General features: G+C 31.2%; 4 protein-coding genes across 5 annotated transcripts in view; 2 read left to right on the forward strand and 2 right to left on the reverse strand.

Annotated features, from left to right (window-relative positions):
* Nucleotides 1–16,231, forward strand: part of LOC130443940 (putative autophagy-related protein 11) — a 129,380-nt gene extending 113,149 nt beyond the window's left edge. The window contains exons 6-12 of the mRNA XM_056778845.1: nucleotides 1,303–3,197; nucleotides 7,968–8,166; nucleotides 8,310–8,517; nucleotides 10,572–10,826; nucleotides 12,619–12,721; nucleotides 12,780–12,905; nucleotides 15,484–16,231. Coding sequence (XP_056634823.1) covers nucleotides 1,303–3,197; nucleotides 7,968–8,166; nucleotides 8,310–8,517; nucleotides 10,572–10,826; nucleotides 12,619–12,721; nucleotides 12,780–12,905; nucleotides 15,484–15,775 — 3,078 coding nt within the window. The 3' untranslated portion in view covers nucleotides 15,776–16,231. The remainder of the gene's footprint in view (nucleotides 1–1,302; nucleotides 3,198–7,967; nucleotides 8,167–8,309; nucleotides 8,518–10,571; nucleotides 10,827–12,618; nucleotides 12,722–12,779; nucleotides 12,906–15,483) is intronic.
* A 3,282-nt stretch (nucleotides 16,232–19,513) lies between these two features.
* Nucleotides 19,514–20,128, reverse strand: LOC130443862 (PHD finger-like domain-containing protein 5A). Its single transcript, XM_056778735.1, has one exon. The coding sequence runs from the start codon at nucleotides 19,989–19,991 to the stop codon at nucleotides 19,659–19,661; it is 333 nt and encodes a 110-aa protein (XP_056634713.1). The 5' UTR covers nucleotides 19,992–20,128; the 3' UTR covers nucleotides 19,514–19,658.
* A 209-nt stretch (nucleotides 20,129–20,337) lies between these two features.
* On the reverse strand, nucleotides 20,338–20,892 carry LOC130443861 (PHD finger-like domain-containing protein 5A). The gene has a single exon (XM_056778734.1). It carries the CDS (start codon nucleotides 20,810–20,812, stop codon nucleotides 20,480–20,482), a length of 333 nt encoding a protein of 110 aa, XP_056634712.1. The 5' UTR covers nucleotides 20,813–20,892; the 3' UTR covers nucleotides 20,338–20,479.
* Nucleotides 20,893–20,957: 65 nt separating this feature from the next.
* Nucleotides 20,958–22,636, forward strand: LOC130444066 (DNA polymerase epsilon subunit 4). Of its 2 annotated transcripts, XM_056779041.1 has the most exons (3): nucleotides 20,958–21,148; nucleotides 21,237–21,490; nucleotides 22,341–22,636. In XM_056779041.1, the coding sequence occupies exons 2-3, from the start codon at nucleotides 21,251–21,253 to the stop codon at nucleotides 22,479–22,481; spliced, it is 381 nt and encodes a 126-aa protein (XP_056635019.1). In that variant the 5' UTR covers nucleotides 20,958–21,148; nucleotides 21,237–21,250; the 3' UTR covers nucleotides 22,482–22,636. The 2 variants fall into 2 exon arrangements, with proteins under 2 accessions (XP_056635019.1, XP_056635020.1); XM_056779042.1 differs by having other exon boundaries at nucleotides 20,969–21,475.
* Nucleotides 22,637–24,478: the final 1,842 nt, after the last annotated feature.

Raw genomic sequence — 24,478 nt, forward strand, 5'->3', positions numbered from 1 at the left:
AACTATATTTTGGAAAAAACAATGCTTTTTACATACATGGATTTAACAATTAGAATATCAATATTATGTAGAAATACTTTCAAAATAATTTAAACCAAGAAAAAGATTGCAAAGATTTCAATACTTGGACTTGAACCTTTTAATGTCAGTGAGCAAATTATGAGGCTAATGACCAATAGAATGTCGGTTCAGGTGGGCAAGTTGATTGATAAGAGAGACAGAAGGCCCACCTATGTGTGCCTTCCCTCGTCTTGAACTTTTCATTCATATTCGCAGAGCTTGTCATAGGGGCAGACAATTCAGGGATATAATAGCTATACTTTTAGTTACATTACCATTGGTATCATGCTAATCCCAATCTGGCGAACGAATTAGCCTAGTGATCCCAAGAAGCTGAACCTGCTAGCCATCAATCACCAGTTATTTAAGGACTTTTTGTACCTCAGAACTTACCTAGAGCATATCATTTCAGTCTTTATGGCATGTTCCCGAAGCGATAAAATTTGCTTATTTCCTACTGGCTTAGAGACCCCGTCCACTCTTCTCTATCAGTGATGTCTGCCTTTAAGCTCTCATTATAAACAGTCGTAAACGCCATTTGGTTATTGCTTATCAAATAATTGGACATTCACCTACAGCCTCCATCTGGACCCACACTGGGTACTATGTTGATCCCAATCTGATGAGCGAGTTTCTTTGATATTTCATACATTTTTTTATTTTCAGTTATATGGAATCTAAATACTCTTAGTAGTGTCTTAATGGCATCAGAACAATACTCTCATTACAGAAATTTTTATTAACAGAATTATATGTCTTTGCTTAATTGCTCCCTTGTTTGTGTGACAATTGCCTAATCTTTTAATGTTCATTTTCATAATGAAATTGATTTATAAATAATAGTTTCATGAAGTTATTTTTAGTTGAAAGCTTATTTAAATCAAAGTATCTCAGTAGATGTATACTCTGATCTCAAAGGAACCTCCTCCACCCATCTGATTTATGAAAATTTAATCGCGATAGGGTCGGCCAAAAAAGTATATCCCGACTATAGTTGATCAATAATTTAATAATGACTTTCCTTCGATTCTATTTTATATATTTTATAAACAAATTATACAACAATCGAAAGTAAAGAATCTAAAAAGATGAAAATTCTTGTTGGCAAGTTTTAAAAATCAAAAATTGATGCATATGAATAGGTATAACAGAACGACCTGAAATGAATAGATGGGTGAAGGGCGTTATTTAGTTCCTGTTTCAGTATTTTCCGTTAATGTAAATTTGAAAATGTTTTTTTAGGTGGCTCTCACAGTAGGCAAACAGCGCAGAGAGCCTTGCGCCAAATGCGGCCTACCAGTATTCATAGCCGAACGCCTTAATGTAGGAAAATCGCTGTTTCATCGTACTTGTTTCCGCTGCGCTCGCTGCAATAGTGAATTAATCCTAGGAGATTACTACGAAACAGAAAATTCTCAATATTGCTGCGAAATTTGTCCAGACGAAGAGAAAATTGTATCATCTCAAAAAGCTGTTCTGCAACGGTCGATGAGTGATGAGGAAAAATCGGCGAGTTTGAGTGTATTTACGAACGAGCCTGATAAATTCAGTACGGAGTTCGAGACTGCTTTAGAAAATGCCGATGCGGAAAAAGTTCAGACGTTAAGCGAAGAATTCTATTCTGCCCGATCCGATTTCTTCCGAAGCCAAATTCCATGCAGTGAGTCTAGTGATTCAGCGATAGAAGATAAAGAGGAAGAATCTCCTGATTTACCTAAAAGTTCACCTCCTTCAAAAACCAGTGCATATTCAGTGATAAGTGCTCAAGCCGATTTGGACATAAGTGCAGTTAATGAACCAATAATAAAAACCAGTTATATTGTGCAAAACGACAGCGGTTTTCCTAACAAAGACAATGTACATAGTGAATTTAACCTTAATCTAAGTTCTGATCAAGAATCTCAAAATGTTGTTACCAAAGAAGAATCTTCTGAGGAGTCTTTAGTTAAGACTCGAAGACGATTATTTGAAAATAACGTTACTGATATCAAGGCTGATGTAAATAGAAAAACAGTGCCTTTATCAACTTTATCATCCATTCCAGTTAGTATTAAAAATGATTTACGTAATATTAGTGATATAAATAAAGATATTTTGCATAGCAAACATAACTATACAGAAAAAAATGATAACATACGACCCGCAAGTGCGATGGAATCTCCTAAAAAATCGTTTATTAGCTCCATCTCCTTAAATGTTGATAAACAACAAGAAATTATTGCTGAAACTCTGAAAGACAATGTGTTACCTCATGCTGCTAATAATGAAAACGACTTAAATACAAGTATTATATCCGTATCAAGTTCTTCTCGAGACGAAAGTAATTTTATAGATACTAGTATTCAATCTCTTGAAGAGGACAATAAAAATAATTTAGAAGATATCAATTCCAGTATCATTGACGATTCTATGAAAGCTGTAAACGATTGCGTCGAAATTATGAAATCATTAGAAGAAAACGGCTTAGAAACAACTAAAGATGAAACTGTAAAAACAGACAATAGCTCAGATAATGTATCTATTGAAATCGATGGTACACATACAACTGGTACCGAAGAAGTTACAGACACTGTCAATTACAACATCAACACGGATAATGAATCAGAAATACAACCACAAGAAAATTTTGTAGAAACTATCAATTACAATGTGAAAAATGACTTTGAGGAAAATTCTGAAGTGATCGAAGCAATTAATACCCATATTTCAGAAACTTCTCCACCAATACCCGTTTCTGAGGACCATCATGTACTAGAAAAACAAGAAAGTTATCCTGTTGATCTCAATCCTTTCGACGAAGATCAAGGATTGCCTAATCAATCTTCAAATCCATTTGGAAGTGAAGACGAAGAAGAAGAGAAAGTTATAATTTCTAAAAAACCCGTACCAAGTCCGAGATTGAAGAAAAAAATTGTACCAGATCCCGATATATTATCGTTTTGTCAAGAATTGAGGAAAAACGGTGTTAAACGTATTAGTGTGAATCCCTTCGAAAGTGATGACGAGGAGAAGCCCGTGCCTGTACAGAGAAGAAAAAAAATTAGTGTTCCTAAAATCAGTTTGAATCCTTTTTCCAGCGATGACGATGAACAGGAAAATATTGCAGCGAAACCTGTTCCACTGCCTCGTAGTCAAAGGTAAATATTTGTTATAATATTTGATGTTTATTAGGAACATAAATTAATACAACAACCGATACCGTCATACTATAACACACACTATTTATTGAACAGAACTTTATCAACTTCCTATCGCTTTTCTAGCTAGATTCTGTCATAAATACTCCATAATATCCAGTAACTGCGTAATCATATAGTGCAAGACTTACATATAGGTCTTGAAATCGAGACCAATTTGTGTAGAGTGCGTGGTTCTCATGTTGTCCGGGTTTTAAGTGTTCGAAATAGCCGTGGCACGACGCTGCTATCTAGGGATGGACGTGGGTAGGGTGGGGTTAAAAACTTTGGTAATAAACCATTCAACCTAAAATCTTTGAGTGTGTTATATAGTGTTACCTATGCTCTAACTAAGCTATTTTCATATTTATTCTAATTTATTTAAAGTGGAATATTTAATTTTTTCATCCCTCGATCACAACGCCGACCTGGCAGCCACAGATTGGTTAACAAGGCGTCCATGAAACTAATCTATTTTCCTTTCAAGACCTGTACACTACCGGTTCAAGTTCAAGTTTTTGATTCATTCATTCATTCATTTGATTCATCGATGTAACCCACAATTTCCACAAATAATCATCGTCTATTCGGGTCCGTTAGTTTTTCAGGATATTCCAAAGATATGAAGTGGAAGTAAAGCACTACTTACTGATTTCCCCGTCCAATTTATCTAAACAATCGAAACTATTTTCAGGGCGTCCTGAGCGTTGACAAGTAGGGTTGAATAACTGAAATACTAAAATTCAAATCATCTGAATCAAGCCAACTAGAATATTTATTGAAAATTTCACCCTTCTTTCTAAAATTTTGACGGAAAGACGGGAAATTCTTATTTTCAAAGACCCAATCTCGACATCTTCTTGATTGTTAATATGAGTCGGAGTAAAAAATAAATGTCAGCAAGTGGTCTTCGCGTTTTCTCTTTTGTGAAATCTTGATTTTAATACCCGCCATAAAATTTTTGTTTACTTCTTTACAATGTGCCAGCTCATGATCGTGGTTGTCATGAAGATTAGACAACTTGATACAGAAGATTATGCAGCTCAGGATTTTAATTGTGCATGTTGTTTGAAAGCAAAAGATCTACGGCATATAAGGCTTATTGTGAACGCCATGTATGGTGAACAACTGGAAAAAGTACTTTAGGCGGTAATTAAAAGTGTTATCCACAATTTAAATTTATTTCAGATCCAAATGTAATTATGTTATTAGTTAAATCATTATCCAATGAAAAATACACTTTTTTAAAAGATCTGTATTATTTATGAAATTGTAAATTTAGGTTATGTAACTTAACCTAACCTAACTTAAAGGATTTAAAGAATCTAGGTTTTAATTTCTGGATTTTTTCAACTTTACAATGTGGATTGGGTACTAAATTACAGGTAATACTCCTAATGAATTCGTCACTAGTTGTATTATGTACTCGGACTACCTTTTCGTTTACCTGAAATATCCCCATCCTGAGTTGGCGCATTCTTTTATTAACGGATTAAAAATCGCCAAGAGTTGCAGCGCGCCCATTCAAACGTGGCTGTATCAGCTCGAGCAAAAACTTTTGTTATTTTAAAAAATAAAAAGTTTATGACAGAATGGCTAGATATCGTGCAACATTAAGTTCATGTTCAAGCTCATGCGAAAACGAAAAATATATCGATATAGATAAAAACGTACAAACTGTATCCGATGCTCGGCTTCGGATTCATAACATTGTAGCAGTAACAGTGCTTTGAAAAGGCAGTTTGAGGAAGAACACTTGAAAGACATGTTTTAGTAGGTGACAGTGGATATCGCATTCAGAGATACCTCTTGACAAAATGGGAAAACGTGAAAATTGTTACAATAATTCTATTATAAGAACAAGAAACGTCGTAGAAATAAAAATTCTTCTTCAATTATATAAAATCTTCAACACTTATCATTGAAAATGATAAAAATAATTATACAATAGAATAATTGAAATGAAACATTGCATCAAACGCAAAGAAATGTTAGCTAGCACTCATATTGGAAAAGTACAGAATATTGTCAACCTCCGTTTCTTAAAGGAGCCTTTAGGCCCAATTTTACAAGTGAAGTTTAAACCTCAAATTTGTACTTAAAATACAGATATCGACTTTTTCACGTTTCATATATGGCGTTTACCGACAGACTACAGCTTGAACGTTACCGGCGATCTGGGGGTATTTTAAATTTTAGTTTAACATGAAACGGAGAACCCCTACCTATATTTTTCAAATTGTTCAAAATTTTTCAATATCATAAAGGATTTTGGTAGAAAGATTTCAGATTTACACTTTATATTTGATGAACTCGACTATAATGATGCAGAAATTATCAACACTGTCGACGCGCAAATATACAGCAAATATTTCGATTCTCCTACTTCTTTTTTAAATTTGTTGTGCTTCTATCGAAAACATTCCTTTGTAATTTTCACAAAGCTATACAAAAGTACGACTTCATTAACAGATAAAATGCAATTGCAAATTGTTCTTTGTTCATTATCGTTTATACAACTTTCATAAACAATTTAACTTTAAAACAAATATAGGAAAAATTTTGGTTGTATTTCCACGCTAGTGACAACGGAAGGAAAAATGTCTTTAACTGTGACCTGTAGAATAGAGCAATATTGTTTATTCTTGATTTAAAGTATAGTTTAAACTTAAACCTAACCTAGTCATAGTTTGAACTCTAGTTCAATCTCCAGTTTTACCTTAGATTATAAAATTTGCCCTTACTTTAGAGACTGTTACAAATCGATTATAGAATCACTTCACTTTAACAACTAAGTTAGAGGGCCCTTTGATCTAAAGGAACCTTTGGTTAAAGTGCCAGTTAGGTTGGGATTATGAAACCGGCTGTAAACGTCTTACCAACTAATAATAAAAAGATTAAGCACTCAGAAATTTCAAACTTTAGACTTGACGTTCGTCCACGTGAATGAGTGATTTTGCCGTGTGTGGGTCTTTCAGAATCGATAACTTCTGGGACAAAAAACTAGGTCAAGATGTATTGGAAGTATTTATTTTTAATATATTTCAGGCGATATAAATTTACATTCACAGTTGTACAATAAATGATGTTCATATTTCATGTAAAAAATTCGTGTTTTCATGGCACATTCGAAAAAATTCTTGATGCAGTTTCGACTAAAAATTAATGCTCACATGTGCCATTCAAAAACACTCATTTCTCCCACTTAATACAAAAATAACGTTTATTCCATTTAGCTTTCATACACTTCATATGTTCTACAAACTTTTTAACCTTTCGTCGGGTGCGTTCAATCTGCGAAATGGGTAGAATATGTTTTGGCCTACAGAGTTTCACAACAGAGAGTAGAGCTATCTTTCTAGCCGCTTTTTAAGAGTTAGAAACGCAAAGCCTACGGAGGTAGCTGAATTCAAGGAATTTATCGGATTGGTAACTGTCCACGATATGGTCCAATAATTTGTAATTGTAATTTGCAATTAGAAGCATTGCCATATGATGATATGTAAATATCGCTCAGCTGTTAAATTCCCACGAAAGAAATAACGACCAATAAATCGTCCCCAACGATTCCTATCCAAACATAATATTTTTCGGGGTGTTGAGTGTGTTTTGATTGAATCCAGTGGTGCTTTTCCCAAGTCCAGTAGCTATAATTGAGTCGATTTACTGTACCGCTTAAACAAAACGTCGACTCTTCTAAAAATACTGTTTCTTTTCTGATATTTCCTGAACAAGTTGAACTTTGTTTGGTTGTAGTTTCTTCAAAAACTTCACTACAAAACGACTGATTAACATTTTGTTGTTACCCAATTTCTGTTATTTGCGTGAGGATCGTCTTCTAATGACAGCAAAATATCTAACTTTGCATCGTCGCTTACATCTATATTTTGGAACATCCCTCACCCACAATAATTCTGCTTCTTGAGCGGTCTTTCAATGTGTGTTTCGTTTAATTAAACATCTTTATGACTTCGAAGTCGAATTTATACCCTTTCTCTTTCGGATAAGATAATAAATGTACTTGATCTCTCAGATGAATTATGTCCCAACCAAGTTACAGGGTTAAATTGTACTTGAACCAACACTGTGTTTCAATATTTAGGCATATTGTGGGCACTTTAACCATCCAAGTAGATTTGTTAGTTTACTACCGAGCACAGTTGTTGTAAAAAAGAACAAAAAAAACGTCGTTTCTATTGTATAATGTTATTAACTAATGAATCACTTTATTTCATTAATGTTCTAGTCATTTAACGGTTCAGTAAGTACCGGCAACTTCCGTGGATAAAGTTATAGTTTACGTCCAACGAGGATGTGTGGAGTGTTTTAATAACGGTTGTATTTGATTTCGCGTGTTACCATTACGCTTTACGTCAATAAAAAATATTTACCGACGGTTGCTTTATTATTGATTTTTTGTTTTCTTTTTAAAAACATTTAAGTATAAAACACCGCGACTCTTTATAAATTCGTGTTGAGATTACACGAGTTAAGAAAATTTCAGTGAACAATTATTCTCTGTCTGTCTAGAGCTTTAACAAAAGTAATTTGAGTTAGGATTACAATAAAAAATTTTTTTAATAAATATATTTAAAAAAAAATCGATAATAAAAAAATGATTTACAAATAATTAGACATATTTAAAATATCGATATATAACAGAGACTAATTTGTCTACTTCTTCATTTTCTTAATAAAATTATAAATTATGTTAAAATATCGTGTTACCAGAAATTCTGGAGATACAAAGCGGAAAGAATCTTTAGGATTGTCGAATGCTAATCATCACTTTGGTTCGAACTCGTCTATTTCAAGTGGAAGTTACTATGGAAGTACAAGAAAGAAGAGACCAGCTCCCAAACCTCCAGTTTCAGGATTATTTGATTACTCAAACGCTAGTTCTTTAACTTCAACACCTAGTCAAAGCGTGGTAAGATTTTGAATTACCTTACTTATAAAGTTAAACTAAAATATTGCAGATATATTTCAACTTTTGTACCTAGAACTTTTAAGCAATTAATTCAAACTATTACATTTCATTGTATTAAAGTTTGATGATTTATGTATTTTTAGCAACATTCTCCTCGAGCAACACCAAAATACAGAAAAAATAAAAAGGCGCCTTTACCCCCACAAACAAATTCCACACCAATTTATAGAGAAGATCAAGAAGAACTAATTAAACCCTCCAATGAAGTCCTCAAGAAAAATAACGAAATTGAACAAGAAAGAAGTGTTGAAGATGAATTAATTAGAAATAAGCAAAGTCTAAATATAGAAAGTAAGTATATGTATTAGTGCAAGAAAATATTTTGTTTAATTCTCATTTTTAATCAAATAGTAAACTCAATTGTATATTTCCTACTTATGCCATATAATCAGTGGAGGATTTAATTTAATTTTTAATTCACAAAAATTGGAAAACTAATATTCACATGGAGAAGACAAGTTTTTATGAGTTTCAATCATCGTTTGCTGATTGTATAAAAAAACCTATTGAAGATATTGGAATGGCTGAAAATGATTATTTTAAGGAAACCAAGTCCTGGATCATTAAAAAGTTTGTCCTTGTTCCTGCGAGAAAAGGTTTTGGAAAATATTTATCCAAACTTTTAAATAACACTTCGTATTGCTCTTGTACACCAGCTACAAATTATTCAGGTGAGAGAAGCTTTTCTTGCTTGGAAAGATATAAGAACTATTTACAATGGTCTGAAAGTTCGGTTATCCATAGGTCAGACCCGATAAACAAGATTTCAAACGACAATATAATTAATGCTTTTGTATATTAAAAGGGCCACAAAAATATATTATAATGTTTGTGTAAATCAACTTAAATTAAATATCAACAGATAATAGAAAAAAAAAATTATTTCAATTTACAAAAATTGGAAAAAACAATCTTCTCAGAATCTCTTTTTCACTGAGAAGTACTCAAAAGCATATCCTGAGATTCATTGATCTGAACTGCTATATCTGGGCCAGTAAGTTGTCTATCACGTTACTGATCAATTCAATACGTTTATCTTCAACGTTATTGTTTTTCGAGGCCGCCCAGAACGCTTTCTATCGCCTAAGCTTCTGGTGGATGCATACTTTTTCACGTTGTAATCCATGGTACGTCGGCGCCAATAGTACGGTAACGTTTGCCTAGACTATGAAGTCTTGCGATTAATGCACGAGTTTCAACCGCTAGTTTCTTGGTTTTACCCATTTTAAAACTTACAAGTCCGAATTTGAGAGAACCAAAACAATTCGTATAGGAACTTCACAAGAAAATGTCTTAGTCCAAAATGTATAAATCACAACACGTTCTTGCGTCTTATAGGGCTAACTGGGACTAAACTACAATCATATATACTGAAGAAATAATTCACAGCTGAATAAAGATAAAGAAATTAGTCTGTACTTTTTTTAACTTATTCCACTCACGACAAAATATAAACATGCGCTCGTACAAAGTAAATAAATAACGTACACTATTATTTTCGATTTGTAAGACACAATTTCGACCTTCGCTTGACAATATGAAATAGAAATTTCTCAAAGTGTATTATTATGAAATTTAATTAAAGGATTATGGGGTGGGCAAAAACAAAACTTTTAAAAGTACACCTGTGGGCTTTACAACTATTTAGTAGCGGTTATTCATGCCGGTCTGTACCACACTTTTTAAGTACTACTTAAAGTTAAGGATAACTTGAGATTCTCATTTGGCATAAGCAATTCTTATTTACTTCTTATCGTTAGTAAAGTATTACTTAAATCTGAATATGGGCAAATGGACATCAATGGGTTTGTAATGAAAGTTGAATAATATGTGAATACCTTCAGAATGTATTCTGAATATCTTTTGGACATGTCAAATGCGTATGCTTTGTTCAGAAAATGTTCCGAACATACATTCCTCCACGAACGATTTATTAACATCTAGCATTATATTTTGAAATCAAAACTAGCTAGGAAGATAAAATGTATATAATTAACTGGCCAAAGGTTTATTCTTGATTTTTGTAAGTCTAAAGTCAACTTTTTAAATATAATTACGTAGAAAAACACATAAGTTGAAGGTTATTTCGTGGTAAATATCATAAAAAGGATGATTGCACGTGTGCCAGATTAAAAATCCTTATCCATATCCGAGGATACATTGGACGTATTCAGAACACGAATCGAGCTCCACGAATACTAGAATTTAAATCCTGAACATGTTTTATTAGCATCGCGAACGAATAATTTTAAACTGTACATAAATCTAGTGACAGAACAGGTTATTTTTTTTGAAATATTGCTTTAATCATCACAATTATAATCCAAATAATTTTTTTCTTTCAGATATTTCTCCCATTACAAATTCCAATAATCTGCCTGCGCCGAACAAAAGCACATTTGGAAAATGGAAACGAAAAAAAGGACAAGCACCCACAAAACCAGTTGTTCAAAAAAGAACTATTAAATGTCTTCCTATGACTGAAATTAAAAAGGAACTGGAATTCATCGAAGTTCAATTGCAAGGTCTGGAAAAACAAGGTGTACGTTTGGAACTGATTATCAGAGACAAATGTGAAGGAACGGGCAATGAAAATACAAGTAAATACCTTCAGATGTAATTTTTTTGTTCACATAATATAAAAAATTGGAAATTTTATTTAAGGCGATAGTTAGATATGATTTATTATTAATGTATTAACATATTTATCTGGATTATCCTCGCTAGTTGTGAATATGCTCCAAATTACATTATAGTAAATTACGAACCATGAGTAGTTGGTTCAAATAATACTTCATTTCCCAGTGATTTCTCTCTATCCAGCCATTGACATATGGTAAGAGGGTGCGCAGTCTTATCGATCCGTGTCATACCTCTACAGTCATTGGTCCATGGTGATGACTTTCTACTTTACTTTACTGATATGGTTCCCATAATTGGTAATACTGCAGGTTCTTATACTAACCGGTATGCATTGTATACTCTAAGAACGGCTCTGCGTTTCAATTTGGTTATTCTTTTATAGTGGATCTCTATCCGCTTAGTCTCTCTCCATATATCTACGCCGTACAGAAGTATCGAATTTGTGACTGACATCAACAGTCTCATTTTGGTGATAGTCGGACCCCTAATATTTCTCTTTAGTCGATTTAATGATTGTTGATGCTTTGTATGCTCTGATCATAGTCACTATCACGGTTTCGCCAATATTTGAACAATGTTTTGAACATTGTGTAGGATATTTTGGTTCCGAAATTGTTTTATTGAAACCTATGATTGAAAAATCTGGACAAACTAAACTTGCACCCAAATTATTAGGAAAATATAAATTATTTAATTTGGTATAACATGTATTTGTTATCTGAAGAAGTTGCAATGTATAGAAACTGATATAAATTTCTTATTTCTTAGACCTTTTGATATATTTATGCTTCTAAATTTAGAAACTCATATATTTAAAAAGTCCATAATATTTCTATTGTCAAAGAAAAAATATATGGTTGACTTAATCATAATGGTTTCATTATCTTCTAAAGACCGTGCCTTGTTATTGTAGATGATAGTCTCTTTTTCCCCCTTTAGACTTTTTTACTATAATTTTTGGATAACTCAAATTGGTTCCACATGACGATCTACTGAGATTTTTGGAAAATTTATTTATTAAATTGTGATCAACTTCTTCTAAAGGTTGAACCTCGTTATTGTAGCTACTAGTCCCTTTTCTACACCCTCTAGATATTTTTACTATAATTTTCCATTTGAATAAGTTGCTGATAAAAGTAATGGTTTCCTTTTCAAATATTGTTTTGATTAAGTTGCTTCCGTCTCCAATTTTTATCTAAATTTGAGCTCCTTATTTTGGTCATACATTATAGTAAATTACGAACCATGAGTAGTTGGTTCAAATAATATTTCACCTCCCAGTGATTTCTCTCTATCCAGCCATTAACATATGGTAAGAGGGCGCACAGTCCATCTACCTCGTCGATCCTTATCATACCTCTGCTGACATTGGTCCTTGACGATGACTCTTCGTTCGCGATTCTTGCTTTGTCGATGATTTCATTGGCATTCAAGATGTTCTCAGCATTTTCCTCCATATCCACATTTACAAAGTCTTCTTTTCATATTTTCAGTATATTAGTATCTTCCATAAAACTATCTGAATGAATTTCTGCAGATTTTAAATTTTATTTGATTCTTACTCAATATATTGAATGATTTGTTTTACCATTGATATTCTTTTGATGTAAAACTATTGCTCATGTATCGCACCTCCCAAATAACATAACTGCTCTTTAGTTTTCAAATTGTACTTTTATATCTATTATTTTCGATATTACTGAATACCATCATATTTCGGTGAATTGAATAAAATATTCAATATTTCAGATGAAGATATTCCCATTGAAGTGGAAGACTTAATTCTTCAATTATTCGAGTTGGTCAATGAAAAGAATGAACTATTTAGAAAACAAACTGAATTGATGTATTTGTAAGTATCGACTTTCTTACTTCGACAAAATTCATTGTTACATTAATTATTTTTTCAGGAAAAGACAACAACGATTAGAAGAAGAACATGCAGATGTAGAATATGAAATTAGATATCTTATGATGCTTCCTGAAGCTATTAAAACTGATTCTGATAAAGCCCGAGAAGAACAGCTAATTAAAAAGTAAGAAGTATTTCAATTCAGCAGTACTAGTAAAATTTAATCGAAAACTGTAGTCACATTTAATGATCTGATGCCGTAGTACCCATTCAAAACATTATAAAATGGATTGTTTAATTTTATTGTTATATCCTTGTGCTATAGAACATACATAAAATGATTTATTCAGCACAAGTGCTAACATCTACCTTTCTGATTATATTATCTTAATAAAATATTGAATCTACGCCATTTTAGAGAATGTTTACAATTTCGGTTAGTACTTGCAGACAAATGTCACACACAACTAAGTATATTGGAACATGAAATTAATAATGCAGCGCTAACACCCAACATTATTGAAACAATATACTATACTACTACTAATAGAAACTACTATAGAAACATACAAGTTTTCATTCTCTTTCAGTATTTTTGAACATCTTATTCATCCCTATACATGCATTAATGCTGAATAAGAAATATATCTCAAATTAGTTTTTTTTTAAGATGACTGATGAAAATACAACAAATTAGTTGAAATAAGTTTACAATTTATAATATGGACCAAAAAAAAACAATTAAAACTTTAAAAACTATTACAAGTGAGCACTAAAATGTATAATTGTAGAATTATATTCTTTGGTATGTGTATATATATTTTATTTATCATACAAAGAGACAAAAAAGAACAGAATATTAAACACAGCTGGACATTATTCATGTTTTAATCATTTTTATTGAAAAATGTTACATGTGTGAATGATATTGTTGTTTCAAAATAACTTTTATTGAAATTTAGTCAAGTTCCTGATATACAAAAGATGAGTAATTCAAAATGGACTTTAAGGGTCTAGCCTACTTCTCAAACTGTAATGTTTGTGACCAAAACAATTTCTTTTACTTTTAAACAAATGTTCCCGATACCTATTTAACATATGGTTGTTACACGTGTGTAAGATAATTTTGTTTCAAAATAACTTTTTTTGAGTCAAGTTCTTGATGTATCGAAGTATGAGTAATTTTTCAACTAATAAGAATTTTAAGAACCCAGCTAACAAATGCTACAGATGTATTTGGTTGTATTAAGAGAAAATAGTGTCTGTAGAAGGGTTATTTCACAGTTACATACCCATATTTCACAAAATAAATTTTGTATAACTGTTCTGTTATTTTTAAATAAAAATGTGTTTTTTCATATGTCTCTATATGTGACTTATTTATATGCAGGTATATATTTATTTCAATCATGTGTTTTATGCCCAGATTAAATACTACAGATGTTTCAGAAAGATGCAAAAGGTAACTGATATAAATGGACGGCATAGCAAAACGCACCCACACGATTATAATTTGAAAATAGCTGTGAAACGTCTGAAGTTACGGCGGCGTTTCGAGATAATCAAAACAGTGATACATGTCTAGTATTTAATCTGGAGTTTAGATTCAATAGACACATAAATATTTATCAGTGTATAGAATAGGATACGAACCATACAAGTTTTATAGGAATTGTATATAAATTATTTCTACTTGAAGAATCTCTATTGGCCGGTCCACACTCTCATGCGAATCACGGAAAGATTGCCAACAGTCTACACTCGCAGGGTCGCGCCAGACCCAAAGTATAGTTCGCCCTCTTGACGCGAAAGCACGTCTTATTGTTTTCTCAATCAAAGTTTATTTGTAGTAGGAATGGAAAATACTACAGCAGGTGCTTTACTACTTTGCGTTTTGGAAATTTATAATTACCACCCGTCCGCGGCAATTGCTACTAAGCAACTAAACCGACATTTTTCGGGGATCAAGAATATGCGAATTGGATCCACACTCTTACTTCGAGCATTCGCGAGTACGGATGCGGCTTATAATTTATAATGAGAGATGTGTTAGTAGGGTTCTACAGTTTTTTGTGAAATTAAAAAAAATATATAAATAATATATGGAATATTTTTTTAAGCTATGTTTGCAACTATTCAGTTTTTTAATAAAAAGTTAATTACTAAAATCTACAATGTGTTGATTAACTAAAGGCGTGGATGGGAATCATAGAAATAGAAGCGAATTATAAATCCACCAAACAACAACGACAATTAAAATTATTTATCACGACATATTAATGTTAGAAAATTCCTATATGCTGGATGTTTTTAATTACGATAAATTGATTTTTTTGTGTACAAATGTATTTTTAACACTGAACTGTGTGTCAAGCAAGATTTGTATCTTTTTAAGTAAAAGTCTGAACTGCTTTCTATAACTCACCTGTTATAAAATGTTGCACTGGTAATTGAATGAACTTTTAATCCCAGAAATCCCCTACCATTCACTAATCAGACACATGACTGACTTTTTTAAATTACCCAGTATATATTCAAATCACTATATTTGATCAAGCACCATCCACTCTGGAAAACAACCAAGTGGTAATCACAGGTGTGAGAAATGCAAAACTAACATTCCTTAAATCTTAAAGTATATAAATTGGTTGATAAATTCTCTTTGTGACAATTCGAATTGACTGCCTGGCTTGTGGCTAACTTAATTTTTTGTTATTTTCATTTTTCATTACTATCGTGTAAAATGATGTTTTATTTTTTAGATTAGTGGATATCGTGGAAAGAAGAAACAAAATAGTTGAGTGCCTTGAAATGGATAGAATTCGTGAAGCCGAAGAAGATGATAGTATAAGCAATCACATTAATTTATTTGCTCAAAGTAGAGAGAACAATAAATCCCAATTAGAAGAAGAGAAAAAACAGAAAGATAAAGACAAGAAAAAACTCAAAAAAGAAAAGAAGTCAAAGCACAAAAATAAGAGTAATTCAGAAGTTGATAAAAGTGTAAAAACCAGTGGAGAAAAGAAAGAAAAGAAAAAGTTTAATTTATTTTAGATGATTTTTGTTATTTATTTTGAGCGAATTTTAATTCAGTGGCAACAATGAACTAATTTTTGTTGGTATCATTTGAAGAATTTCATATTATACATTGATTGTGTGGTTAAATATAAGCACTAAAAAACACATTACAATCAATAATTTTATTAATTCTAGAATATGGTTATAAATGCAGGTCCATGCACTTATTAATTCACTCACAAATGAACCATCATTAGCTGAACAAAATATATTTTCATTGTTAACTCACACTTGTGCCTATTTATTGTAGAGTTTTTATGTCAACAAAATAATTGGAAAAAAACGTTTTTTAGTGAGAAAGTTCGCCATTTTTCCCTACGTTATGGAAGTTGTGCTTTAAGTTTGTTTTTATTATATAATATATTTTTTGTACTTTTGTTGTAATTTTTATCATTGATATTCTGTTTCAATAATAAAATTGCATTTTTTTAATTATGTGTTTTTATTTCCTACTTCATAAATTTATCGCACCTTAATTTTAGGAAACTATTTTCTGATCTTTGTTTTTATGTTAAATTAGGATTCAAAACCAGCTATATCCTCTAGCTACTGAAAATTGAAAAAAATGTCAGGCTTTCTATAATTGATATTCTAATAATTATGCATTCTTAAAATAAAATAAGCAGTGTCATTTGTACTTATTATTTCACAATCAGAAAAGGTTGAATTTTTTATAGGAAAGCTTGTATTCTTTGAAAGCATTGATTTTCCTTAGGGACAACTAATGGGGACTACTGTTTTTATGCTCATTAGTTAGCGTTACTGGCGAGCATGATCTTGGGTGTGTAGTATAGATGCCAAAATTTGTAGATATCTGCATGAAAAAGAGTTTGTTTAAAAATCATTTCACAATAAAGCAGAAATTGCAATTAAAAAATAAAATCGAGCAAGCCGCAGTGTTCAACAATTCCATTTTTTCCGCAAAAAAGGGATGTTTCTAAAAAAAAAACAATTGATTAGTAGTTATTCACGGGCACGATTATAATCCTTCACATTCGTTTGTACACTCCAGCGCTATACGAGGATATATTGAAAGATTCCAAGTCTACGATAGAACCAAACAAAATTTCAAAGTCAAAAGATTTTATTACTCAACATATTCTTTTCTTAATTGGATACATTTATAACAGCGAACCTGCAACGTCTTTAGACCTTTCAAAAAAAATGTTTCTTCTTGATCTGCAAACCAGACCTCCAAGCTTTTATTACCTCCTCGTTGGAAGAAAATTTACGACCTTTTAAACTTTTTCAGTTGAGGAAAAAGTAGTCCTGCAAAAACAAAACACCTTTGGCTATCTTTCCGCGTCTTTTCTCTCTAATTTTTTCCCGTAGAGTGGTCAGTAATGTCGAGTAGTAATCTCCAGTTATTGTTCTACCTTATCCAAAAAATCAATCATAATTATTCCACGGCAATCCCAAAAAACTGAAGCAAGAACTTTTCCAGCAGATTTTTGGATATGAAATTTCTTATGAATTGGAGAACCAGAGTGTCGCCATTCCATCGATTGTTGCTTTGCTTCTGGATCATAGAAATGTACCCAAGTCGTGATGTTTCTACCCTTGCACGCTTTTGGTCAACATTCAAACATTTGGGGATCCATTTTTCAGCAATTTTTCTCATGTCCAAATTGACGTGAACTATATGATGAACGCGTTCATATGGAATATTCAGTGCCTCAGATATCCGTTTTAGCCCTATTCGATGGTATGTTAAAATCATGTCATGAACTGCATCGATATTTTCGGAGACTGACACAGAAACTGGCCTTCCCGATCGGTCATCATCTTCAATGGAAAATTTACTTCTTTTGAAGCTTGCAGTCCAATTTTTCACGGTCGCACACGAAGGACATTGATCACCAAGAGTATTAAGCATATCTTCGTAAATCTGCTTACCTCTTAACCCTTTTAAATACAGGTACTTGATGATGGCTCGATACTCCAATTTTTCGATTTTCACAATTTCGGTGGACATCTTTTTCCTTTTAATTTATTGCTCTGGTTTACTTTTTTGACGTCAAATTTTACACTGACACTTCTAATAAGTTATTGTTTGTTACGCAATATTTTGTTTATGCATGGAACTGACCTAGGCTAACTAGATATCAATACATCCTCGTAGTGGTAAATTTAAATGAAATTACGTTAATTTGTGGAATTCTCGATATTTAACTAAAAAAAAAAGCAAAGAACAATATTATAAATTATATGAATATTCCAAAAATCAACTAGACTTAAATATTACCAAACACAAACTTTAACCAGAAGAGAATAAAAAATACATCACTATAAGCGAAAACGAAATTGGGAATAACTAGGATCAATCTGTCCACAATATTATATATATAGGGATTTGTAAATTTTTTTCGGTGGTAAAAACAAAATTATAAACCTTGATCAACTTCTAATTTATGCTGATTTATGGTGTAATCTTTAAAAACACACTCTTTAGAAACAACTTCGGTTTAGTTCATTTTCTTATCAAATTTTTTGTTTTTCAAGATTTCAAAATCAGAAAGCTTTTAGAGCAGGGACAAAATATATTTATATTGTATAAACAGTATGCAGTAAAATTATCCATTGAAAATGTGATCAAAACTTGAAGATTATTGTAAATTATATATTATACGCAAATAATGGTTATGAACAATAAAGTTATTATTCTGGAACAATGACCTAAAGTGAATTTACTTTATCAATTTTAGAGATTTTTTTAAATTGCAGGTGTGCTAGACAATGAACTGCATCCTGATTTACAAACTATGATTTTTAAATTATCAGGTTTTGCTTACAGTTCCAGAAATTCCAACTTAGTTAATGGTACAGTATACATCTCAGGAACAAATATAAATAGGCGCACCCCCAAAAATATTCACAAAAAAATGAGTAGACTGACCACTACTGAAAAAACTAACAACATTAATAATACTTTTTTGTCTCGATGGTCAGTCATTTGTTATCAACTAAAAACTTGTGAAATTATGAAAACTGAAAAAATCGTAGTTGATTATTTTCTAAAGTAAAATGGATAAGAAATTTTACTCTTGGTATTTTTTCGAAAAATTCTTTGACTTACGCACAATTTAATCACTATATAGTTTCTGAAAAGAATAAGAGACTAAATACAATTTTTTATACATTAATAATAAATATATTGTTTCAGCTTTATATAGCATTTTGTCTTGGCTTCAAAAGGTTTCTAATTGTAAATAATATTTAAAAAATGAAATATAAACAAAGTTAGTCAATGCTGTTTCTGGAGGACTTTTAAAGTCTGTCTGTGATTATTATCAGTATTTTTATGTGATATGTCACTAGATCTTCATTAAATTAGAAAACCATGCCTTCTGTTTCCAAACAGGTTGCATGCTTATGTTACTAATGATCTATTCAAAGTAACAATATAACATGACAAAATAAAGGTTTTATAAATTTGTTTATTATCATTTCATTCATTTACATTGAGAACACAGATACACAAATATATTAATACATAATCTAAGCATCATTCAGTATATTTCCAATCAATTTTGGATTTAAGAAACAAAGAGTTGTTATGAGGTCATGACTTAGATGTTGCGCTGAAATGAGAAGGCAGATATTATACAACCTATAAGTTGATTGAGTACCTTTACATACAATGCATTAAAATAAACTGAATATGGTAAAATATCTTGCAATTGTATTACAAAGAAATACTGTTTGAATCCATTAAATGTTGTTATATGAATCCTTCAAAAATCAACAAAATTCTTTTAAATTCAGAAATTCTGTAATCTTAATGCAACTATACACATATAAACTTGTTTAAGATGTCAAAATTTTAACATTTGCCAAGATGGTGTTAATTACACAACAGTTAACGCCTTTTAAATCCATATTTCTTTCTTTCATAGAATAAATCAGTCTTTGAACTACCCAAATTAACAATCTTTGGACAACCATCTCTATCTTTTTCTTGAACTGTACATTCTTTGCAGTAGTATGCATCAGATACCCCTGGACCTCCACAAATCACACATCTGCCTTGATATGAACCATAGTTGCATTCATCACAAATTCTAACTAAAGTACAAGGTCTTACATAGGAATCACAAATAACACATTTACCATCACATTTTTCACATAATCTGCCTATGGCTACGCCTGGTTGTTTTCTACAGAATATTAAATCTGGATGATGCTTAGCCATATTATAAAATTTATAAAGTGATTTAGGTATTTCACTTGAATAATCATAAATGAGTTTTTATTAATAGATTGCAGATCTTATTTCATGTCTATAGTACCATAGAATGTCAAAAAGTATAAACAAAAAAGTGAGGTTAGGTATCATAAGAAATTTTCTTCTTTCCCTTAGCCTTTTGCATATTAAATCTAAACCTTTATTAATTGTAAATTGTGCATTTAAATTCTTCCAATTTTTCCAAGTTTGTCTCCTCGCACAATAAGCATTTATATTTTCCATCTAACATAATGATAATTGAAGATGACAAAAACTGTATCCCTACACTTATTTTAACTACTTAAAATAATAATAATAAAACTATATTTAAAAAATTAAACCAAATGTATCAGATGTACTCAATAAAAACATTTAATTAATATAATTTATATTTTCAGTAAAAAAGTAAATTATACATACAGGATTTCCGATATAAAAAAAAAGTTAAATTAAGCCTAACGCTTCTTGAATCCATACTTCTTTCTCTCATAGAAAAGATCAGTTTTTGAACTGCCCAGATTCACAATTTTTGGACATCCATCTCTATCTTTTTCCTGCATAGTGCATTCTCTACAATAATAGGCATCGGATACTCCTGGGCCACCACAAATAACACATCTTCCTTGGTAAGATCCATAATTACACTCGTCGCAAATTCGAACTAAGGTACATGGTCTTACATATGAATCACAAATCACACACTTCCCATCATCTTTTTCACAAAGTCTTCCTATGGCTACACCAGGTTGTTTTCTGCAGAATATCAGATCTGGATGATGCTTAGCCATGTTTAAATTCGTTAATAAACCCAATAAAAGAATATCACACCATTAAACGTCAATAAAAGATAAAAAGGTTAGAATGTACAGATCTTCTTGGATTCGTTGGCTTCGTCGGTTTAGCTAAACAACCACTTAAAAAACGATCTACCAACTAATGCAGTTTCTGTATTTAAAATTGAAATTTAGTTTGGAATTAAATTTAGTATTTGCAATAAATTGATTTTCATTTATAAAATTTCATAATTACAAACTTTGTAACTTAAAATTGAGTACAGAATTTACTATGGTGACTGTGAACTAAAAGGACCAACAAATTTAAAATCATATGGTTACCAGAAAAGTGTAAGTCAATATTGAATATAAAATTTTAGCGGTCAGAAAGGAATTGTAAAAATAAAAAAGCTTTAATATTATTTCTTAATACTTATAGTTAAATTAAACGTAATGGATTTGGACGAAATAGATTCTACAGAATCTGCTTATTTAGATGTTGAAATTACAGAAAATCAGACTGAAGACTCTGATACTCTACAAACTGATAATGTTACAAGCACTACAGATAACACCGTTCAGCGCACAAGAATGTTACGTTTACCATTAGCAAGAATTAAAAATATCATGAAGCTAGATCCCAGCTCTTCTATTATTTCTCAAGATGCAATCTTCTTGGTAACAAAAGCAACAGTAGGAAAATTTTATTCTAAAATAGTATTAGTGTATCATTAACAAAAATCTTGCGATAGAAAGAATTAAATTATTCAAAATTTATTGGTTAGAGAATATGAATCATATATTACTAGAATAGCAAATATTTGAATAAAAATATGTATGATGTAGGAAATGAGACAGTAAAACCCATCAACTTTTATTTATGTAGTCATAATATGTGCTAAATTTGAAAGTATAGAGTTTTTATTGTATAAATGATGTTATTAGTTAATACCATAATAAAGTATCATGAAATAGATGAAGTACAGATCATCTTTTATTTTCTATTGATCTCCAAGTGTAAAGGAGATGATATTCTATCTATTTTATACAAATGATGAAAATAATGTTGAAAGAAGTATGCAAATAAAAAATGGTTGATAGCTGTTACTTTTTGGTTAACTTTCTCCAAAGTTTTTCTAGTTGTATGTCATAACATACATGTTATTAGTCAAAAAATAACTTTTTAGGCACCTTAGTTGAAAGTGCTGCTTTTCTTATTTTGGCAATGATTTCATTTTCCATTGGTAAACATGAACAAATTTTTAGGTACACATAGTAATTCTTTCATAGTTGGATGACTGTATAGTAATTATATTTTATATTGATCATAATTTGAGCCAAAAAATGAATTATTCATTAGTTTTGCTGGGCAGAAATTTTTTAATTACTACTTCAAATATAAAACTCTATTCCAATTGAAGATCTGTCAGATTTTACATTTAATATAGTAAAAATTGTATAAATCAAAACCTTATGATACTTGTTTTTCTAATGTTTGTGGCATCTCAAAACTAAATTGATCTCATACTTTTTTTATTTTCAGGAAGTGTTTTTAGAATATATGACTAAGGAAGCAATGAAGCAACTAATTTCTGGAAAACGAAAAACCTTATTAAAAAGAGATGTTGATAATGTTGTGGACAATAATCCCAATTTATGTTTTTTAGATGGAGCATTAGAATGATTCAATGTGATTATGCCAGGAATCATGTTTCATTCTATGGAAGTAATTTTTGTAACGATTGGTAAAAAATGATGTTTAATTTTGTATAAATTTTGTAAAATTTTTCTTTATTATAACCTAGAAGTTGAATATAAGATACTTACAATAAAAACAAATATTTTGCTACTTTTATTTCTATTAAATGTTTTGATAATGTATTCAGGGTGTTCAGTAAAAATTGAAAATAAAATTCCTGTAAATTCCCGTTTTTCTCTCGGTTTTCCAGGTTGGTTTTCACATATTCCCGCTTGAAATTTCGTGAATTTACTACACTAATATTATGATTGATATTTATTTTAGAAAATACAAGTATAATAAAACAACCAAGCTATTTTTTTAATTTAACTATTTTTTTCTCCACTACTGCAAGCTGTTTTTGAGAGTTTTTAAGATTTTTTTTCTATTTTGTTTCCAGTTTTTCTCTCTTGTTTTTTTCCAGTTTCCACCAAATCTAGTGGTTTTTTGTCCTCAGAGAGTATCATAGATTTTGAAATATCTACATTTTTTAATCCACCAATTTTTTGTAGAGAATCTACACTAATCTTTGACCTATAAGTGATTCTTCATTTAAATTGTCAACAAAATAGCCTTATTGACAGAAAATCCTTGCTGTAGTGGCGTTGCATCTGTTTTGTCAAATGCTTCAGACATCAGTTGCACGGATTGTTCTACTTATTCTACTGTTTGCTTTTTTGGGGCATTTTTCCAGAAATTTGGAAACCGTATTCATCAAACAGTTTTTAAAATCCTTGCGAAAGATCAACATGTTCTTATATCTGACCCAATGCATTTTTTCAAAGACATACCATAGATCGAAAACTTGCACTGTTTGAGGTTGCATAATAAACCATTGGTATCTTTTTTGAAAATGTATTTTATAAATAAGAGTGCCTGCAATGAACCGTCCTTAAATAATAACCAAACCTGGACATGTCTAAGAACAATGAATCAAGAAAGTTTAACTTTGAGAAGAAATTTACCTCAATACTAAGTTGTAGAAGTAGGTGGGATCATAACATCATAGAAGAAATGAACAGAATGCCATTAAATGGTGTACGGACGGATCTAAACAGCAGACAAAACTGGAATAGGAATGTTCGAGACCAGCACAAAATACTCTGAAAGCCTGTGCAACACACCAAGCATTTTTTAAGCAGAAATTTATGCAATAGAAAAATGTGTCCAGTTAAATATAGAGAGAAATTATCTTTAAGCTCCAATATCATAAAATTCAAACTCGTTTGGGATTGCATAGAGAAATGGAATGAGCTAGCAAGAAAAATAAAGTTACCCTATAATTAATTACGGGACACACTGGAGTTAAAGAAATGAAGTAGCTGATAAGCTCGCTAATGCGGGGATAGACAAGCCCTTCATAGGACATGAACCCTTCTGTGTATCAGCTACAGAACAATAGAAAAAGCACTGTGATAAAGGTAGATAGAAGCAAAACCAATTATTGGGACGACCTACAGGGGCTGAGACAGGCAAAGACTTCTGGAAAACTATAACCAGAGAGAACTCCAGAGCACTACACCTGGGAGCATATGGAATAGAAAACAAAGATCTGGCAGTTACAGCCATCCCACATTCTTACCTTTTCAAAAGAAGTGGGATTAACAGATCAGATGTAAACACGTAGTCCCCCAGAATCCCAGTAAGAAAGGGGGTCATAATAGATTATATATGATACCCTAATATCCACATACATACATAAAAGTACATGCTCAATTTTATTTGTCTACTATTTAATTCAAATACTTCTTTAGCAGAAGAATGATTTACATGATGTATTGCTGATTGGTTGACTATATTTTGTAAAAACCAAAATGAGATCCTAAAAACTTTCAGAGGAAACCCAAAACTGATGTCAATATCAGGTGTTAGTTAGGCAAACATAGATACGTTTGCTATGCCTGGTTGGCTCATTCAAAATTACTGAAAATTTTCGAATTAGA

Source organism: Diorhabda sublineata, chromosome 5, assembly GCF_026230105.1.
Source record: "Diorhabda sublineata isolate icDioSubl1.1 chromosome 5, icDioSubl1.1, whole genome shotgun sequence".
Taxonomy (NCBI): Eukaryota; Metazoa; Arthropoda; class Insecta; order Coleoptera; family Chrysomelidae; genus Diorhabda; species Diorhabda sublineata.

What these genes read in the sequence shown, in the direction of transcription:
- LOC130444066 (XM_056779041.1), top strand. Translation starts at nt 21,251, where the DNA reads ATGGATTTGGACGAAATAGATTCTACAGAATCTGCTTATTTAGATGTT. An exon ending in TCTTGGTAACAAAAGCAACA is followed by an intron (nt 21,491 to 22,340) that starts GTAGGAAAATTT and finishes TTTTATTTTCAG; the next exon opens with GAAGTGTTTTTAGAATATAT.
- LOC130443861 (XM_056778734.1), bottom strand. Translation starts at nt 20,812, where the DNA reads ATGGCTAAGCATCATCCAGATCTGATATTCTGCAGAAAACAACCTGGT.
- LOC130443862 (XM_056778735.1), bottom strand. Translation starts at nt 19,991, where the DNA reads ATGGCTAAGCATCATCCAGATTTAATATTCTGTAGAAAACAACCAGGC.